This window comes from Mus caroli, chromosome 3 (assembly GCF_900094665.2).
Source record: "Mus caroli chromosome 3, CAROLI_EIJ_v1.1, whole genome shotgun sequence".
Classification (NCBI taxonomy): Eukaryota; Metazoa; Chordata; class Mammalia; order Rodentia; family Muridae; genus Mus; species Mus caroli.
Genome location: NC_034572.1, coordinates 46,656,922 through 46,673,225, shown reverse-complemented (window position 1 = coordinate 46,673,225; position 16,304 = coordinate 46,656,922). Strand labels below are relative to the sequence as shown.

General features: G+C 44.5%; 2 protein-coding genes across 2 annotated transcripts in view; one reads left to right on the top strand and one right to left on the bottom strand.

Moving 5' to 3' along the window:
• Positions 1–3,006, bottom strand: part of Lhfpl6 (LHFPL tetraspan subfamily member 6) — a 199,200-nt gene extending 196,194 nt beyond the window's left edge. The window contains exons 1-2 of the mRNA XM_021158103.2: positions 2,792–3,006; positions 936–1,508 (exon numbers count right to left, since the gene is read on the bottom strand). Of these exons, the coding sequence (XP_021013762.1) occupies positions 936–1,320 (385 nt within the window). The 5' untranslated portion in view covers positions 1,321–1,508; positions 2,792–3,006. The remainder of the gene's footprint in view (positions 1–935; positions 1,509–2,791) is intronic.
• LOC110291813 lies at positions 1,339–13,822 on the top strand. The gene is made up of 3 exons (XM_021159068.2): positions 1,339–1,403; positions 2,742–3,933; positions 13,564–13,822. The coding sequence occupies exons 1-2, from the start codon at positions 1,339–1,341 to the stop codon at positions 3,307–3,309; spliced, it is 633 nt and encodes a 210-aa protein (XP_021014727.1). The 3' UTR covers positions 3,310–3,933; positions 13,564–13,822.
• The last annotated feature ends 2,482 nt before the right edge of the window (positions 13,823–16,304 follow it).

The window sequence follows — 16,304 nt, the reverse complement described above, 5'->3', positions numbered from 1 at the left end:
TTCCCAGGTTTTCCCAGCTTCCTGTTTCCCTTCCGTCTGTCCCATCTATGCAGGCTGTCATATTTCACCAGGCCATATTGCAAATCAGACAAGTTCCTCCAGTCAGGTTGAGGGATGGAGGTGAAAAGGCTCAATAGAAAACATATAAAGTGCAATTAGAACCATATGACCAGAGATATTGAAGCAATCCTGGCTGGAAGCGCGCCAAGTGAAAGTCAGACCTCGTCTGGTGTTACTGAGACTATCCAGCGTGTTTGGGACAGCACACACCATTCTTTAAACACTGTATTCTTTTCTTTCCCCTCACAGAAAAAGTTACCAAAGAAGTTAAGATCTCATACTGTAATCAGCCTAGAACTGTATTTGTAACATAGTGAAAAAATATACTTGCCAAGATGAAATTGGGCATCTGAAACTTACTTCGAAAAGTATTATAAAATTAAACAAAGGTCAGTGTTATATCCACTGAGAGTCTTATGGGGTTTTCATCATGATCACAGTATTGAATAGGACACTTTTTGCATTTTTTTTACGAAGTCTTTGCCTCTAAAGACCTCAAGTGTTTAGCAAGGCAAAAACAATCCATGGGTCTACTGTTGGACAAAAAGGCCAAGATGCTATGAAATACCAACTGTCTCCCTAGCATATATGTTACACACAGCCCATACATGTTTGTGTCTCATAGGTTGTATACAGCAGGCCACGGATGCATATATTTAAGGATGAACAGGCATAAAGAACCCTGACACTGTAAAAAGAATTCTGGCAAAAATCTTGGACTTTGCTGGATCTCTTACCATGGCCACTTCAGATCTATTTTTTTCTTGCACTCCAAATGCCAATTACAACCAAGCATCAGAAGATAAATGAAACATAATTTTCTATACTGCTTTGAGATTCTATGGAAACAACTCAAGTTTGGCAAAGTCACTTACCCCCCAGGAACTGGATTCCCCCAGCCACTCTTCCTACAGTCCTGGAGATGAGTTCCGACACGCAGCAACCCATCAGGGCAGTGAGAGCCACCAGGAGCAGCAGGCCGCAGCCAAGGCCTGTCACTATGGTACAGATCCTCCACTCGGTGCTGGGGATGCCCTGGAAGGAGGCATAGCGCCCGCACTCCTCCACCATCACCATCATCTGCCGACTCTCATCGTGAACGGGATAGGAGCACCTTCGGAAAGTGCCAAAGGATACAGGCTTGCCTAGCTGAGACCCCCAGAGCCAGTACGGCATGAAGAACCCCACGCAGGAGGTGGCAGCGGAAAGGAAGGAAAGCAAAGCCCAGATCACCCCAGTACAAGTCAGGCTGGACGCCATCTTCCAACAGGCAGTGCAATGAGGGTCCACTGTGATTGCACTAGAGGTGTGAAGGAAGGCGTGTGGTCACAAGAAACTCCCAGGTAGTCCACCGCTTTTCAAGGCGTATGTAGCTACTGGCTGTAACAGAGCTTCAGTCTTACGGCGATCAGCTCCTCATACTTTGGAGTGAAGATGGCTGGTGGCCCCTGGTAAAATGGAATAGGAAACAAGGAGAGCTAAGTATGTCTAGCATATTTATACATCTCAAGAAGCTCCACGATTTTCATTTAGGAAACTTCAAACTTCTTTCAACGCTTCAAAAGTGGGAAGAACTAATTCTCTCCATACGCATCTCTATACAAGTTTTGCCAAACTAGCTCAAAACTTTTCCACGTCTTTATCTCCTGTAAAAATGCTCCCAAATTAACTCTGACAGCTATTTACTTAAAGAAACGAATGGCTTCTATTTGCCAAGCCAATGAATTCATTTCACATACTCACATTAAAAGCAATGTAGCATTTTTTTTACTAGCAGGAGACATAATTCCGGATATTAAAATAAAATGGACCATACAGTAGTTTGTTTATTTGGCTTGCAAGTTCACACTTAGTTTCTTGTCACTCCTCGGCATCACTTGATGAGTTGCCAGCCAAGCAACATGATAGTGGGAACCTCATACAATTACAGAAGTACTGTAAATTTGATTAACAGTATTCACCCCTCGGGTGTATACATTGGATAAACCCATAGTTACACACCCCCAGTACTCGATAACACTGAAAACGCCTTCTGTCTTAATTTTCCGGGGCAAATGTGTTCACGCCTCCTATTTTGACTCCTTGGCTTCAGTGCTTTCACCTGCTGGCCATTTCAGACCAGGCACTCACTCTTTTCCAATACCTAATGTCAAGTCAGCTATTCAAAAGGGTTCGACGAGGTGGGCTGGCTTGCACACCTGGCTACACTCTCCACAGAGAACACAGAAGAACACCCCCACCCCGTCGGGTTTCATCTGCAAACTGCTTCCAAACTCTAGTCTCATACACTTTGCTCGCCCTCTGCTCTGGATTCTACCCAAAGGGGAGCTCCCTCTGGCTACGGTTTTTAAAATCTTGTCAGCTGTGAGCAGAGGCTGAAGTTGAGTTGGTCTGGGGGTTACCATTAAAGGTGGGGAGTGGGAAGAAGGGAGGCCTCTTTCTCAGCTGGAGTGAGTTACCCTAGTCCAGATGAACTTAAAGCCACCATCCTCCCCCAAAACTGCTAGACGCACGCACCGCACCCTGGAGCACACAGGAACACACACAATGATCTCTGGATGCAAAGCGGCACGGGGAAGTTCTTGCAGCCGGCTCTGAGAAAGGGAGGGATAAGGATGGAAAGGAAGGCAGCACCCCCCGGAGGCCGACAGGACCTTAGCTGAACCATGCCACTCGGAAAGACAGGAGGGACCCGGGCGCCCGGCACGGGGCCCCGGGGCGCTCTACTTACCCGGCCGGGCGGCGGCCGCGGTCCCTCGCGGGTCCCGTGCGCAGCACAACTTGCTGTCTTTCCCTGGCGGGGACAGCGCGGCACCAAAGAAGACTGTCTTTCTTGCCTTTGCCACTATCCGGACGGAGATCGAGGCGAGTCTGGAGAGCTGGGGTGGGAGGACCCGCCCGGAGAGCCCGCCGGCTGCGGCCGTGCGGCCCGGGAACACGGTGGATGCCGGCTCCAGCTTTGGCAGGCGAGGCACGCGCCGCCTCTTCCCCGCCCTCCCTTTGCCGCTGTCCCCTCCCCTCGGCCCCGCCGCGCAGTCCTGGACGCGCGAGAGTGGGGGCGGCAGACAGACTGAGAATCCAGGGAGAAAGTTGCTCGCCTTCCCCGCAGCTCCCCGGGGGGCGCCGAGGCCACACCCGACCCCTGTTTGCTTTTCTGGGTCAATCCCTGGGGTCTGGGGCTGCAGTGTTATGAGGACCAGGATGGGAAGTAGCCTCAGAGATGGGGAGAGCGATGTCTATGAGCTTTAAGGGGCTCTTGAGAAGTGGTCACTTTGGAGGGCAGAGAGCATGACGGGTGTGGACGTAGGAAAGAGAAGGCTGGGCACGCCACGCGAGGCTGCTGGATTCCGTGGGGGCAAAGCCAGAGAGAAAGAAGGCAGACTACTCCCCTGCCAAGCCTCTCCCAACAGCTGCAAACCTTTGGGAACTTCTTTCAAGATATTTCTCTTCCTCTCTTTCCTCTTCCTCTTTCCTGGGTTTCCCCCACTCCCTTACCTCCCCTCTCACCCTCTCTCCTCTTTCTGCTACCCTCCTTTCTCCTCCCGTCCCCTTCCCTGCCTCTTACCCACTCCACTCCCCAACCCACGATCAGCCTTAACATCTATCTACACAACCTCTAAATTTCCTTTCTGAAAATCTGCTCCTTTTGATTTCTTCTTAGGACCTGCCCAGTTCTGACTTGCCATCAGCCTTTTTAACCCTTCGGAAGCCAGATCCGTGTTTTGTGGGTGACTGACTGACCTCTGGAGTCTCCACAGAGGACAGTTATTTTAGGAAGCTGCCATCTGGGACCAGCAACTTTTGAAGTACATACTTGCTTAGATGCAGTTTTTGTGATGTGCCTTTTTCAAAGCAGCTGGAAGTAATAACTGGGTAGGAATATATTTCATAATAAAATTTCGAGTACATGGTTTAATTAGGCAGCATCAGTTGGAGACAGGTTGTTTGAACGGTTTTAAGTGATTGATTCCAAGCCTTTCCTTTGTAGGAATAGGATACAGGTAATAAGCCACCCAGGAAAGTGATGTAATACACATTAAGTTTATCACAATATTCTTGAGAAGAGGAAAGAATAGCTCCTGGAAGACATTTGGCAGAGTCTGGAGATATTTGGGGTAAGCATGACCCATAGACTGGGAAGGCCCTACTGGCAGCCAGTCCATAAAGCCAGGGGTCTGCTCTGTAACTACACAGGGCCCGCCCAGAATCATCTAGCTTGAAGTGTGAGTAGGGCCAAGGCTGGGAAGTCATGTTTCAAAATGTCACATGGTTTTTAGCTCACCCATGATCCTCAGGTTTAGAGATCTGGATTTGAAGTTTTCCTTTGTTAACGTACGTTTTTAACTCTGCTTGTGCAAATCACCAGTTATTGAACATGGTGGCCATATAATAACAGGTCTGACTTGTAGCTAAATACCACCGCCTGGCTATCACATATCTCATATCTATGTAATGTGGAGGTAGCAGATACCAGCCTAGACAAAATTATACAGTGGCAGCCAGACGCACCCACACACACTCACTCACACACTACCCACTGGGTATCCAGTCTAGGACACTTTCTCAAGCTTAGAGGAGCTTGAAAAAGTGACATGGATTGCCAAGGAGGCATCCATTGTGATCATGCCAACTGCAAATTCTTTCATTACTGCGTGTCAGTACACTGGGTGTATGAATAGATGACTTCATCTAATTCTCAAAAAAAAAGGGAGAGAAAAGCCACGAAGGCAGTTATCATTTCACAGAGAAACAACTGATTAACCTGTAAGCATATGATTAAAACACAGACTTCTAAAAAAAAAAAAAAAAAAACTCATTATTTGCATTCTATTAAGTAATGTAAACATTACCACCGGAGAGGTTTGGCTAATATGAAAAAGGAAGAAATGAAGAAGTCAAAGCTTAGAATCCTATCAGAATGAAATATTCATTATGTGTGGAGTCCTTGTGTGCTGCACTTCCTGGGACTCGACATTCCAACTCAGATGAGTCTGTCCCCTCATTTGTAAAACAGAGCTTGAAACCAATTCCATTTAATGTTTCTGAACTGTCAGTGTGATGGCAATATGGGCACTCCTACCTCGGAGAAGGGAGCTAGGGGTCATCTAATCTGTGCAAGTGGGTGACTGCACAGATGAGGTGACAGGTCTGGATCCTTCCAGTGTCTCACTCAAAGCAGCTATAGAATCACGACTCATTTCTTTTTCATCCCACCATATAATTATCTTCTCAAGCTATAAAATCTTCTGAATTACCCTCCAGATTCTGGCATGTATACTTTACCAGCACATGCATTATGCTATCTTTGAAAACCTTTGCATTCGATTTACATCTTCAAAGTATCCCTAAGTTTCTTCACAGCCGGAAGTTCCCACACAGCAGATGCTGGTGTCCCTCCTGTTCCAGTCTTGGGAGCAGAATGTTTGGCTTAAGCAGGGCTGTTGAGTAGTCAGATGGTATCATGGAGGTATGGGAGACTGTGGGCATTCATGACAACACTTTCAGTTGCTTATCCAATGTTACTTCCAATCCCGCCCCCTTTGTTCAACAGATGCTCCTCTCACTTCCCTTAAACTCTGTGGCGGTTACTCAATGCCCCTGTAGCCAATGAATCTACTAAGGAAAATACTCTGTGCTCAAGCAGGGAAGCCTGAGAGCGTGTTTCCCCCATCTTCCTAAGCATTAAATGTTTGGCATTACAACAACCATCTTGTATCCATGAGGATAGGAAGGCTATAGGGACATGACCCAACACCTTCACAATGTCAACTCCTTATTTCCTTTTGAACTTTCTTTCTGATGGAATGATGGGCATGTGCCACCATGCCTAGACCCTTGTGAATATTCTTGAGTAAACTATAAAGTGTCCATATGGTTTAAATCATCGTAAGTTGAGTGTTCCTTCTAATAACTGTATCTCTCATTAAGCACTATGGATACTGCGTATGCTCAATGACAGTAATATACACAAGTCAACTTGGTACTATGGTGCTTGGCATGGTGGGTACAGCAGAGCCTCACTAACTGAACGTGGACAGAATTAATGAACAGATTAACATCATGTGATTGCTATACTTGCTGTGGTGCAAGTGGAATTTCCTTTAAACAAATAAGGTATGCTACATGAAATCACTGATGTAGTGGCGAAACACGGGGAACAGAATCAAGCACTTCTGGCCCCTGGGGAGAGGAACAAGAGATTTCTTTAGTTCCTATCTGTTGGAATCACCGTTGTCTAGCTGGTCCACCTTCACATCCTGTTCTCTCTTCCCCATCTTTTTCTCTTAAGAAAGCAGCAAAAGCTAAAATCTCCTTTTCTAGCCCGCACATAGGGTCAAGTGGAGATGTCACAGTTCTGAGAAATGATGATGGGGCCTTTGCATGCAGTCTCTTCTGGGCTAGAATCAGATATGATGGCCATCTAACCACAAAGTGCCCAATGTTCCGGTCGTGGGATGATAGGTATGACGATAAAATTCAACACTGCAGGAATGATGATACTGGATATAGAAAGACTCAGGATTCTTTTTTTCTTTTTAGGTTTATTTACTTATTATATCCTAGTACAGTGTAGCTGTCTTCAGACATACCAGAAGAGGCTGTCAGATCTCATTACAGGTGGTTGTGAGCCACCATGTGGTTGCTGGGGTTTGAACTCAGGACCTTTGAAAGAGCAGTCAGTGCTCTTAACTGCTGAGCCATCTCTCCAGCCCCAAGAATCAGGATTCTTGATGCCTTCAGTTGATTACTGGATTACATCTGGGGCATGAGGGATAGTCATTGTATTTGAAACACAAGCTTTCTCAAAGCATAGCAATAGAAACAGGAATAGTCTTAAACACAGTTTATAGAAGTCAGAACTAGGAACAGTGCAGAGAGGGAAGTTCTTACTGTTGTAAGTTTCTCTGATATAAAGGTTTCCCTTGAAGCGCAGGCAGGAAGACTGTAGGTACCTAAGAAAACTGTAGACAGGAGAGGTGATGATGGGACCAGGGGGGAGAATTTTACCTGGCTACTCACTCCTGTAATGCCCGTCAGCTCTTCACCAATGAGAAAACATTCCTGAAGGGCACTGCTCCACTGGCACAACTGCAGTCAGTACAGAAGCAGTGAACTGCTCTCTTTCCCTCATTGTGAACCGACCCCTCTGCTTCCTACATCCCATCTTGAGACTGATTTGAAAGGCTACTGTGAAAGTATCTTACTCCATTTTGTCAATCTTAGCCACAGGGAACAAGGTTCCTGGCCCCTATTTGAAGTCGTGTGACCAATACTAGCATGCCATTCATACTCTTAGCACAGCTATACCAAATGGGGTTAGCCCATCCCACTTCCTGTGAATGTCCTTTAGTGCTTTTGTAGACTTGAGTCACCTTACCCAGCAGTCTACTTATGTACAATTTCTAAGCATAGCAATCTGTATGACTGTATTCCCCAGAACACTCGTGGAAATAATGTGTATACTGCCTCTGATCCACTCCCAGCGGTGCTGTCTGCAAATTACCTTAAAAATGTAAAATGTCATGTAATTTCTATATATTATCCCCTTACACATTAAAGTAGCAGACAAATCTTAAATCAATAATTTATTCATAAGTTGGAAAATGTGAGGTATTAAATCACATTTAATATACTAAGGGCTTCACACTGAGCTGTCAAAATGGGAAATGACCACAATACATATTTCAGCTAGATGGCCAGTATGCATTGTGCTTAGTTAGGTTTCTAATGAATCATGGTTTCTGTGCTACTATAAAATTATTATTCTTTTCTTTCACCATCATCTCAGGAGTGGTCTGTGGTTTCTATTTTTCTTTTCACAGTATGTAAAGAGATGTATTTTATGAGGACAGTTGACAGTAGATAAGAATTGTTGTCATATTTTGTAGGGTTTTAAGGCAGTGTATTGTTAGACATCCTAGACAGGGCTTTCAACTCACAGCAATTCTCCTGCCTCAGCCTACCAGGTGCTGTGGTGTCAGGCATATACCATCATTCCCTGAAAGAGTTAATTTTTATGCACAATAATAGAGACTAGCAGTCGGTTGTAACCTCTGAGAATTTTGAAATCTTAATTCTCCCCAGCACACGATAAAGGACATTTGTGGACCGATATGTTAATAGACTGAACTAACAAAAGAAAGTTACAGTTGAAACTTGATATCATAATTCCCCAGAGGAAGTGGTTTCCTATTTTAGCTGTAGTGAAATGGAAGACTTCTCCCCAGCTCTCTGGTTTCCTACAAACCCTGGCCTCTGCACGCATGCCTGTCAACTAGACAAACTGAAGGGTCAGGAGAAGCAGGGTACCTAGTGACTCTCCCACACCAGCAGGAGACTCTGAACCCAGGAATCCTGCTCTGATCACACTGCAGAGACTGAGAAGAGTGACCGTGCGTGCAGTGCCCAGGGTTCAGGGCAAAGACATGTTTGCCCCTCACCAGGTGACAGGCTTCGATTAGCCACCAGCAGTGAAATGGACAGCACTCTGGGCTCTACCTGTCACTTTGTCCCCTTCAGTTTGTTCGGATTTCAGATGAAGAAAATTATTATTTGCTGCCCTCCTTCAGAGACCAAGGGGGATTGATCATGTTCATTTAGCCTTTATTTGTTTGTTTGTTTGTTTGTTTGTTTTGCTGAGAGTTTGCTGGGAGCTCCAGAGTGGGGCCCCGTAAGACACAGAGAAAACAAGGAAACTAATTTTCCAAGTTGGCATTGAGATGAACTGCCAAAGATTGTATCCTAAATGCTCTACTTGGTTGACTTGCAAACTAGAGTGAACGGGTGAATGAGATGGAATGGTGGTTGGCTAGTTATATCTCCGAAGATCAATATCTCTGCATGGTGAAAGCTAGAGAGTGCAGGCAATGTGACAAGCGCAGAAGATACAGGGATAAAAATAGAGTTAGAAGCAGGATACAGGGTCGAATATGTCTGCAGCCAGACACCGAAACGGTACAAGGAAGCACTCACACACGCACACATGCATGCATGCATGCATGCATACTTGAGCACAGAGAGAGAGAGAGAGAAAGATCGGGGGGAGGGGACAGAAAATGAGGGGAAGGGGAAGCAGAGGGAGCTGAGAGGGATCTATAATTTCTTTTTCTACTTGAACTTATTTTGGACTCAAAGCGCCCGAAGGCCTAACTACAAGAAAACCTCAGGAGGCTGACCTTGGCCTCCTACTTCCACCTTTATTGATGTAGGTGCCCACATTGCTATTTGTTTCTTGGAGAAAGCTCTCACTGGGCTGTGGGTCTCAGGTTTGTCTCACTCTCCAGTAAGTACTCACGTCGACTCCAGACTGGGAAGAGAGTTCCTGCTCATGGGTCCACAGGAGCCGATCATGGCAAAGGAGACGTCCATTCTTTATAGCTTCATTACCAACCCCTTCAAAGGGAAGCATGTGCCTCGGGGGCCTATATGGCCCCTTCCCGCAGAATGTCCCCTACTGTCACCTAATTAGGGAGCTCTGTCTACTGCCTTTGTGAGTAGCCAGGTTGGCTCATCTCCCCAGATGAACCCTTTGTCTTGTGCCTCTTGCCCAGGCTGCCCTTGGAAACCGAGTCTTGGTTCTAGTCTGTGGGCATTTTCAGCTTTCCCCATTTTTATCCATATTGTTCGCTCTCATCCTTGGAGGAGAAGGGCATAGACAACAGGACCATAAACACCTCTTCCCCTGCCACATCTCAAATAAAGAGAGCCAGGGCCTGGTGCTGTATGGAGACGGAGAGCTTGCTGGAGCTTGCTGGAGTTTGCTGGCTATAATTCAGCCCCAGACAATGAGCTCCAGGCTAAGTAAGAGACCCTGTATGAAAAAGTTAAGAGATGTAGAGAAAGACACTTAGCATTTACCTCTGGCATGCATGCACCACACACACACACACACACCACAAACACACAGAATAAGGCACATGACTATATTCCAAAGGATATATCTTTAAAGTCAGTAGCTTTTCATCTACTTAGCATTTTATCGTATATCATCTTAGATATCTCAAGCAAAAAATATTAAAAATAGGAAGCCCACATAATGACACTAAGGACAGAACATCAATGTATCTTTTCTTAAAGAGTCATAACTAACTTCTGGCCACACTATGAAGAGTCAACATGCAGGGTCTGGACCTTAAACAAACCGATAATGACTCAGAAGCTGGTTGTAATTATTTATTATTTATTTATATTCTGGTCAGAGCCTTTACCTAATCAAACCAACATGTCCCATCACTTGCCTGAGGAGAGATGGTCAAGCCCTTCCTGTGTTTCCATTAGGGGTGAGGGCTTGAATAAATGCAGGCACTAGGATTGTAGGGCGTTTTCTGCAATGTCCTGTGCTTGTTTCTTGATACTAGAAGCCCCCTAGTGTTCAAAGTGCAGCAAAGGGGGAATCATCTTCCATCGTGTTTCCTGTAGGGAGGAATGAACGTAGTGGACTGCAGCTACACTGACTTTTCTGGTAATAATGACTAGCTTCCCAGGGCCTCTCTGTTCAGAACGCTTTAACCTGCGAGCGTTCAACAGAAGTGTTGAAAATACCAAGAAACCACAGGTTATCAATTGCCTTCTCTGCTATTATGTATTCATTCTTTGGTCGATGGGGTTTCTCTGTGTAGCCCTAGCTGTCCCAGATCTCTCTGTATAGACCAGGATGGTCTTGAACCCGGAGATCCTCCTGCCTCTGCCTCTAGAATGCTGGGATTCAGTGTGTGAGTCACCACACCAGGCTTACAAATGAACTCTTATTTTGGTCCTCGTTTTTTGCTTTTGGTTGGGTTTGGTTTTCAACCTCACTGGGCTTTTCTTTCAGAGTCATGATTCTTAACCAGAAATCACACGTATTATGCTTACTGATAAATTGTTGCATTCTTTCATGCCAGTTGCTGTGTTGAGACCATCATGGGTCTTATTTGAGCATGCGTGCAGCTGAGAGAGGGGACCCGATCACCTAGATTAGAGCAAGTTTGAATCTGGTGAACTGGAAGAGACATGGACCTCTGCTGCTTGTGTGATGCCCTCTCATTTGCATTTTTAAGTGTAAAGAAAAAAAAGGGAGGCACAAAAAAAAAGATACTTGTGAGATTTTAGCATAGTTAGGAGGCAGGAACACCCAGTTCTGGGCTTGATTTAGCTGCCAAATCGCTATCTGACCTTGGACAAGTAACACTGTAAAGTGGAGCATCCTGTTTCCCACTCCAGACACAGTGGGCCAGCAATCTGAGATCCACTGGACTGCAGAAACAAAATCCAAGGACCCCAGAGATGGCTTAACACCACCAATGTCTTCCTCATAGTTGTGGTGGGTGTGGAGTTCTTCAGAAGACTCCATATCCGCTGAAGCTAGCTTCCGGGCTCACAGACAGTGGTCCTCTTATCTTTCTCCACTTCACCTTATCTGGCAGAGCGGACGGAGGAGGTCCCTTGCTGCTGCAGCTGCTGCAGCTTCGTCAAGATCATCGCGATCTTCTTCTTCTCCTTCCTTTTCCTCTTCCTCCTCTTCCTCCTCCTCTCCTTCCTTTCTTCCTCCTTTTTCTTCCTCTCTCTCTCTCCCTCACTCATTCACTGTGTCTGCACAGGGCAGAGAAGACAAGGGAGCTCTCTGGCCTTTTAATTTTTCTTTTTTTAAAGCCCTGATTATAAAAGTATTTCCCACATATCTGTTCATCTCCTAAAGACCCTCTCCCAAACACCAGTGCGGCCAGGGCAATTAGACTGTGTAATGAGCCAGACAAGGCTGATGGCCAATCAGGCTGGTAGCAGATTTCTCGCCATGTCACTAAAACCTTATTGAGAAAATGTTGAAAGTCCAAAAACCTAGGAGAGACCCAGGTGAGCTGTCACACACACCTATGAACCCCAGAAAGGGAACCAAAGCAGACCAAATAACTACTGTAGCAAAGCCCAGCTTGGCAAACCAATGGGTTTTAGTGTAGGAGTATGAGCAAGGGGTTACAGGAGCTCAGTGACTCAAAAACAGGTACATCAACTGAAGAGCAGACCCCAACACAGTTCACAAACTGTGAAGGCTCTAACCCACCACCACCCCGCCCTCTGCACAACTCAGACAGCTCTACAGAGCCAAGGAGTCACCACAGTTAGGTCGATTGATCAGCATCTCTTCCCCTGAAGTGGTTTGCTCCTCCTATAGCTGGGAAGGGAGTGGCCTTGTGAATCTTGCAGGTGTTTACCCTCCCAGACAAAGTGACATTCTGTTGAAGCCAGTCTTCCCCACCCCCACCTCACTCTCCCTCACCCCAGGGAATGTTTCAGCTTGGGGGAATCTGCTTTAAGACAAGGTGACAGGCCCTTTTGTCACAGACAAACTTTTCCTCCTTGCCTTATTCCTCCATTGCTGACACAGAAATAGCATCATGGTTATTTTTAAGGCCATAATGATAATGACATTGTGGTAATAGTTCTAACCACTCAGAACTAGGGAAATTGTCTTTTTCTCAAAGTTTTTCCAAGTCCTTATTTCAGATCATCTGTTCTTTTTTTTTTCCCCCCTGCTGGACAGTTTCAGCTGGATTCTTATAGCATATTCAAGTTTGTGCATTAGAAGACCACCCAGCACATGCAAATCTACATTTAAAACCATGTATCGAGGCTGGAGAAATGGCTCCTGGTTAAGACCACTTGGTGCTATTTTGAAGAAGCCAGGTTCAGTTCCCAGCTCCCAGAGGGTGGTTCACAAACATCCGTAACTAACTCCAGTTCCAGTGTAGCCAATCTCCTCTTCTGACCTCCCTGGGTACCACCCACACTTGTGGTGAACATGCATACATGCAGACAAAACACTCATACAGAAAATAAAATAAAGAAAACTAAAAGAGTTATTTAAAAAAAAAAAAAACTCTGTCTACTGTTCTGAGAGATTTCAGCTAAGATTTATTTGCCAGGCGCTTACTAAGATCAAGTCCCAAAACACAACCCGGTGCCATAAACATAAATCCAACTTTTTTTTACAAAAAATATTTTTTGGCCAAATATTTTCCATGTTAAAGGGTAACTGCAGTCAGTGGTAGACTAGCCAAGGCAGCACAGGGAATTCCTGCCCCCACAACTGGACTGGCCTGGATTTGATCTTGCAGGCTGGTATAGCATCCACTCACGGGCTCTCTGACTTTTAGGTACGTTATTTAATAACGTTTACTCATAGTGCTGTTTTGAAAACTAAAAAATGCATGTGAAAATTTTCAGCACATGGTAATTACTCAAAAATTGATAAATAATATTTAATAAGACTTTTACTATCTTAGAATCATCTGGTAACATGTTCAAACCTATCTAATCTATCCTTATAAGATACATTGTTATATAGAATTAGGTGATGGTCCAATAATCTATTGTTTTCCATGATTTATTTTATTAAATTATAGTATTTATTGATTTTATGTGTGCATGTGTGTGTGTGCATGTGAAGCATGTCATGCCACCCATGTGTGGAGATTAGAGAATTCACAGGAGTCAGATCTCTCCTTCTCTCCTGTTGCTCCTTAGGACCAAACTCAGGCAGTCAGGTCGGAAGCGAGTGCTTATCCCAGCTGAGTCATCTTACTGGCCTGCAGTGATTCAAGGGAGACACATTGAAGGAGAGGATTCACTCTACAGAGTTCATGAAGAATCCAGGATTTGGTTCCCAATACCAGGTATAATTGTGCATGCCTGTAACCTCAGACCAAGGAGATAAAGACAGTTGGACAGTGCAAACAGAAGTTCAAGGGAAGCCTGGCTATATGAGATCTTTCTCTAAATAATAAATTCCAACCACATAAATAATCAGAATGCATCTTAATTTTAATGTATTGTTGGGTTTGCAATATTAAAATGATGATCAGGAAAAAAAATTCCTTGTAATTGGTCTTTGATAATCTGGTATATCTATATGGTACATATATACATATTTACATATACATATATTCATATATACGAATAAATGTTTGCCCTGCATTCGTGACATCCCAGTGTGAAGGCTTCAGAAAGCTTGCCTGCTCAAGAGGCTTTTGCTCCTCCTGCACTATCTCTGAGCCCATCTTGTCAATCCAGTTTGGCAGCCACCTAAGGCATTCTCCTCTGTAACTTGAGGACCAGGTGGTCACTGAGGTAATTTAGATAGGCAAAAGCCCTTTGGGTCACAGAAAACATTCATATGATCTCCAGAGTCCTTACTAAGAGGCGTTAGGTCAAAACCACAATACCACTTCCCTATTTTTCTCAATTCTAATAACTATTCTTGGAAATGATTACTGGGTCAGATAAAAAAGAGTTTGCAAAAATATCAATAATTTTCAATTCTTGAAAAAAAAAGCTCACACACTGAAATGAATCAAATCCAGGAATCAGACCATAAGTTCAATGAACCTCTACATATTTAGAGAAGCCATTCGGACCAGAAGCTGTGACGCTTCACATGATTGTTTGTCATTTCAGTATCACATCTAATTTATGCCCTTACCCTTCTCTTGTCCCGGTTTACTACCTCGAGTAGAGAGGTCTGAGTTCTAAGCAGGAGGAAGCCTGCTGAAACAGTACTAACTTTGAAGCTGATCTAGAAGCTCACATACACCATTTCATGTCGACCAGGTTTGAGAACGTGAATGTTATTTTTTCTTACTTACAAAAGAAATCTTTCCTGGAGGAAGAATAATGGATACGATACTTTTCAGGTCTATCAAGGAGTTCAGTGTTCAGCCAAAGACAGACTCAATCTCTCTCAACAGCGACACCTGTTGGGGCCTCCGGGGTATAGTTTGGCACTTCAAGGAGCTCATCAACTTTGTTTCCATTGTTTGACGGCTTAAAAAATACTAGTTTCCCTGATAGAAAAATTCCAATGAATATATGTAGGTATATCCCTCCACCACAACACACAAACACTACTACTATCTGTTCTCTACTCTTCCCACCGGTATAATTTTATCCTCTGGTCCTCGAAGGCTGATGTATAGAAAGGGCAACAATGTAACTGCAGTGGAGAAGTCGACAGATACGGCTTAACCTGGGTGAGTAAGAGAACATCCCCACTGATGCTCTGTAGATACCAGGTATCCTTTCTGCCATACTGAGAGCCCAAACCCAGGCTAACCACACCAGAAGGTGAAGCCTGGGGACAGAGTATGAAATACGGGCAAAAGTCTGCACCTCTCAATCCAGGAAAAGTAAAAGGAAATTCAGAGAAAGTTGTTGTGCTGACTGGTTTTATGTCAACCTGACACAAGCTAGAATCATTACAGAGGAAGGAACCTCATTTAAGAAAATACCTCCAGGCTAGAGAGATGGTTCAGCGATTAAAAGCACTGACTGCTCTTCCAGAGGTACTGAGTTCAATTTCTAGCAATCACATGGCAGCTAAAAACCATCTGTAACGGGTCCCTCTTCTAGTGCGTCTCAAGACAGCAACAGTGTACTTACAGACATAAAATAAATAAGTCTTAAGAATAAAAAAGAAAGTGCCTTCATAAGATCAGACCATTAGCAAGCCAGTAGGGCATTTTCTTAATTAGTGATTGATGTGGGAGGGCTCAGGCCATTATGGGTGGTGCCATCCCTCAGCTGGTGGTCCTGGCTTCTATAAGAAAGCAGTCTGGGCAAACCATGGGAGCAAGCCAGTAAGCAGATCCCTCTATGACCTTCAGTCTCCTGCGTGCACTGAATGCCTGCCCTCACTGCTTTTGATGGTGATCTGTTCTAAGAACTGGGAATGAAATAAACCCTTTTCTCTTCAAGTGGCGTTTGGTCATGGAGTTTCATTGCAGCAAAAGAAACTTGAAGATGTTTGGTTGAGGAATATGAGGATCAAATTCAGCATCCCGGATGGATCTTTGTGCTGGAAAGGAGAGTAAAACAAAGCCTAGGGAAGTCCATTTGGTGAAAGCTTGGTTATTAGTTAATAAAATACCAATGTCAGTTTCTTGGTGTGAACAAATTTACCACAGGAATATAAGATTGACAATTTCTCTTTCTACTCAAATTTAAATTTAGTTGACCCGAGAAGACACCAACGTGGGTCAAGGGGGGATGTGGGGGCTCACCTTGTTATCTTTGCAACTCTCATAATTAATTTGCAAATATTCCAAAGTAGATTTTATTTCAGGACTATTATTTTCTCTATGTCCATCTCCATGTTGTGAGTCCTAAGGATTAGTTAAACCTCACCTTTGAGAAACACATTGCAGGTCCATGTGTTGTCAAGACAGGCAGGCACTATCTCTCATTTAAGTTTCAGTTAGTGGTATCTGGCA

Bases quoted from the DNA above. Each gene is read 5' to 3' on its own strand.
- LOC110291813 (XM_021159068.2), top strand. From the start codon at position 1,339: ATGAGGGTCCACTGTGATTGCACTAGAGGTGTGAAGGAAGGCGTGTGG. The intron at 1,404-2,741 runs GTAGTCCACCGC...CCACTCGGAAAG, and splicing joins TGGTCACAAGAAACTCCCAG to ACAGGAGGGACCCGGGCGCC.